General features: G+C 35.5%; 2 protein-coding genes across 2 annotated transcripts; both read right to left on the bottom strand.

Moving 5' to 3' along the window:
- Nucleotides 1-355: 355 nt before the first annotated feature.
- Nucleotides 356-2432, bottom strand: LOC108561942 (allergen Cr-PI-like). The gene is made up of 2 exons (XM_017920097.1): nt 2406-2432; nt 356-2340 (listed from the first exon to the last, which is right to left on the bottom strand). The coding sequence occupies exons 1-2, from the start codon at nt 2428-2430 to the stop codon at nt 356-358; spliced, it is 2010 nt and encodes a 669-aa protein (XP_017775586.1). The 5' UTR covers nt 2431-2432.
- A 1183-nt stretch (nt 2433-3615) lies between these two features.
- On the bottom strand, nt 3616-4370 carry LOC108561941 (hexamerin-like; the record flags this gene model as incomplete). Its single annotated transcript, XM_017920096.1, has 1 exon — nt 3616-4370. A coding segment is annotated over one exon (723 nt), but the record flags the coding sequence as incomplete, so codon positions are not given.
- Between the last annotated feature and the right edge of the window lie 5 nt (nt 4371-4375).

The following is a 4375-nucleotide window of genomic DNA, read 5'->3' as shown; positions in this document are numbered from 1 at the left end:
ATTATAGATACACACATATAATTTTATAAAAACATTTAGAAATTCTTAAGAAAAGAGGTAAATTTATAAAATTTTAATTAATAAGGGTATTTTGTCTATAGAGTTTTGTTTTATTATAAAAAAAATATGATTTCTAAATACTGAATAACATATTTCAAAAGTTGAATTTCATTTATCATATTATTTAATTTATTTCGGAAGTAAGATTTAAAAAAAAAACTACTAAATATTGTTATCATAGTTAATTATTGTATTTGAGGAAGGTTTTATTGTTTGTTGGTAAATCATTAAAATGAAAAAATATATTAAGGTAATAAATGCTTTATTGTCATATTCATTGCAGTTTAGAAATCAATTAGAATTTTTTGTAGGAAAATTCTTTTTCATTGAGTTGCTCGTGGTAGACCTTAACGTCCTTTGAGAAGAAGTTGGGAACCCAGAATTCGCTTTCGAATTCGATTGGTCTGTCCAATGGGTAGCTCATGGAGTAGTGAGTGTCGACTAAGAAATGGCAGAAAGCATCAGATTTGGGTTGTTCGTATTGGGAGACGACAACGAAGAATTGGAAAGTTTTTCCGGAAACATCACCCCTTGGAAGCATAAGCCTTTGTGGGAAAGTGTAGTATTCCTGTGGCAATTGGTATTTGAAGGTTTCTCCTCCGGTCAAAGCCTTTTCAACTTGGTTGTACAAAGTCTTGAAAGTGAAATGCTCTTGGTTGAAGAATTTGTTCTCGTGCGAGTTGCGCTCGATGACGTTCTTTCCGGATTTCAGGGTGTACTTGAACCTGTCCAATTCGAAGAAGTTCATGTAGTTGTGCTTCATCTCGACTTCGTGACCGAATTCGTCGTATTTGGGTCCAATGAAGACCTTGACCAAAGCATCTACAGACTTGTCGCTGGAAACTTGGATCTTGTAGTTGTATGGTTTGTGGTTCAGACGGAATTGACGGGCGTAAACTTCGAAAGATTTCTGTTGGAATTCTTTCTCGTCAACGGTAACAGCGTTGCTGATGTCGGTGAAGTATTGATCGAAGAAGGTCACCAGTTTTTCAACTTGGAAGTCTTCGACCTTGACACCGTGCATGAAGAGATGTTGCTTCTCGTATGGTCCCATATGGTGTTGATGTTTCTTGAAGAAGTACATCATCCTCTTGCAGAATTGGTAGAACATTGGGTCGCGCATGGAAGTCTCGAAGTGTTCCAATACGGATGGAGCAAGAGCGTGGTGGGAGTAGCCCAGAAGATGGCGAGTTACCATTTGCAAGTAACCGTAGAAACGGACATGCGGAGATTCTGGATCGCTCTCAACGATCTTTCCAAGAGTTTCGAAACCTTCTTGAGTGTACAAATAGATGATCTTGCCTTCTGGAGTGTAAACCCATCCCATATCGATGGCTTCACGAATACGTCTTTCGTAATCTTCTACTTTGGTGTAGCAGTAGGAGAAGTGTTTCAAGGAAGAGTCGGTTTCTTCTACATCGAGATTGAGCTTAGCGTTCTTTGGCCTGGCTGGGAATGGTTTTCCATTGAAGTAGGCAAGAGCTGGATAGTACTCGAATTGGGTTGGTTCCTCGTAGTTGATGGTTGGGATTTTACCCTTTCCGTTGGATAAACGTTCCAAATAGTAACGAGCCAAGATTTGGTTATGGTAATAGTGGAACCATTCACCGCGTTTGGTGGCATCGAATCTAATGCATTCGTGGTCCAACCAGAAAGGCATGAAGATGTTCTTGTAGTAGTAGAAAGCGTTCATGCCAATGTCTTCGGTGAAGTAGCTCATCCATTCTTCGGTGTGCTTGGTGTAGTCGGCGTTAATAGCGTAGCCAGACTTTTCCTTGTGCTCTACTTCGTGTTCGTAGGTACCCCAGTAGTGTTGCTTGTATTGCTTAGCCTTGGTGATGACTTCGCTGGTGAAGAAGTAGTGAGGGAAGATTTCGTAGATTGGTGGCAAAATGATTCCCTCAGTGTGCTGGCAGTGGAAGACAGCAACGGAAAGAGCATATACGAACATGCCTGGGTTGACGTGCTGACGAGCCCAAACGGCGCTGTTGTAGAAAGTAGCGAAATCCTTGGCGTAGTAGAACACCTTGAAGAGAGCAATGGCTTGCTTCAAGTGCTCTGGATGGAAAACAGAGAAGATTTCATCTTGCTTCAAGAAATCTTCTTCCTGGTAGAATTGCCAGAACTCCTTGACATATTCAGGCTTGCTCCATTGATCCCAGTGTCCTTCGAATTTGAAGGTCTTGGCAACCTCGACCAAATCCTTGAAGAAGGTTGGCTGATGCACATGTTGGAAAAGACGGAGGATGTCCTTTTGCTTCTCGAGGAAGACTTTGTCAGCTTTACAAAGACATTATGTTAATAGAAAATATTCTTGCTATTTAAGTATTATTTTATAAACTTACCAACTTTGTATTGTACACCAGACATGTTGATCGTTCAGGATTCGCACTGAATATGCTTAAGATCTTGAGAATCCTGGTTTATATACTCAAAAGAAAGAATATAATCATTGACCTATTATTATACTATCATTCACCTATATGTTATTTTTTCTATTTGTTCTTCATTATCTTTAATATTATCTCTTATATTATTATCAAAGAATAAAAGTGGTTTAGAGAATCACGTATATTTAATTATCAATTTGTTTGTTTGTGAAACTGACATGATAATGGCAAATTAAATTAAAATTAAATAAGTTGCTGAAATTAAAGTAACAACATCAATGATAACAATGAACAGAATATGTTGTAGGCTTATATTTTTTTACATTTGAACTATTTTAGCATTTTTTTCGTTTCGTTCTTGTGAAAGGTTAGATTAAATACATTTTATTAATAGATAAATCGTCCTGTTCTTTGTTTATGCGGTTTTTATTGTTGAACAAGAAAAAATAGGTATGTTATAAATTTAATAATAAATATAATATGTATGTTTATACGTACAAATGAATTCTAAGTTAATTTTAGAAAATGTTATCATATTCATTATATAGACAAAAATTACTATAATGTATTGTATAAAATACATGAAAATTAATGCAATATCTTAATAATTTGTTTTATTAAATCGTATGAGAAACGGTTCAATTTTGATTGGACGTGAAGGAAAGAACTACAATTTTGTGTTTTATTTTTTATGTTTATTTCTAGAATAGCTGTAATTACAATGATTTATTTTTCTACTATATCTATTAGACTTTTATAGTAATGATTAGTAAAAGTACTGGTTTCTGATGCAGTGGCTGCATTGTAAAATATTCTGTTACTTATGTTATATTTTCAAAAGAAATATAATTTTGAACATCTATAAAAAATAAATAATTTAGAAGAATATTTTTGATATACATTAATACACGTCAATATAACATAAATTTAAAAATCCAATATATTATAACAAAAAAAAGTACATTACAAAATGTTTTGTTAATACTAAATATTTTCAATTATATTCAAAAGTTAAATATTATTTATCTTATTTGATCAAAAGGATTTAAATCAATATGTTTTTGTGAATTGGTAATTATAATTTATTATTATATTTAATGGAGGTTTACATCTTTGTAGGTGAATCAAATTTACTAAAAACAATGTATTAAGGTTGTATGTTCTTTATTGTCATATTCATTGCAGTTTAATAATCAATTAAAATTTCTTGTAGGTAAATTCTTTCTCGTTGATGAGCTCTTCGTGGTAGACCTTTACATCCTTGCAGAAGAAGTTAGGAACCCAGAATTCGCTTTCGAATTCGATTGGTCTGTCCAATGGGTAGCTCATGGAGTAGTGAGTGTCGACTAAGAAATGGCAGAAAGCATCAGATTTGGGTTGTTCGTATTGGGAGACGACAACGAAGAATTGGAAAGTTTTTCCAGAAACATCACCCCTTGGAAGCATAAGCCTTTGTGGGAAGGTGTAGTATTCCTGTGGTAATTGGTACTTGAAAGTTTCTCCTCCGGTCAAAGCCTTTTCAACTTGGTTGTACAAAGTCTTGAAAGTGAAATGCTCTTGGTTGAAGAATTTGTTCTCGTGCGAGTTGCGCTCGATGACGTTCTTTCCGGATTTCAGGGTATACTTGAACCTGTCCAATTCGAAGAAGTTCATGTAGTTGTGCTTCATCTCGACTTCGTGACCGAATTCGTCGTATTTGGGTCCAATGAACAACTTGACCAAAGCATCTACAGACTTGTCGCTGGAAACTTGGATCTTGTAGTTGTATGGTTTGTGGTTCAGACGGAATTGACGGGCGTAAACTTCAAAAGATTTCTGTTGGAATTCTTTCTCGTCGACGGTAACAGCGTTGCTGATGTCGGTGAAGTATTGATCGAAGAATGTCACCAGTTTGTCAACTTGGAAGTCTTCGACCTTGACGCCGT

Source organism: Nicrophorus vespilloides, unplaced genomic scaffold (genome assembly GCF_001412225.1).
Source record: "Nicrophorus vespilloides isolate i.1.1-1 unplaced genomic scaffold, Nicve_v1.0, whole genome shotgun sequence".
Taxonomy (NCBI): Eukaryota; Metazoa; Arthropoda; class Insecta; order Coleoptera; family Silphidae; genus Nicrophorus; species Nicrophorus vespilloides.
Note: the sequence above shows the minus strand (reverse complement) of the source record. Positions and strands in the feature narration are given on the sequence as shown.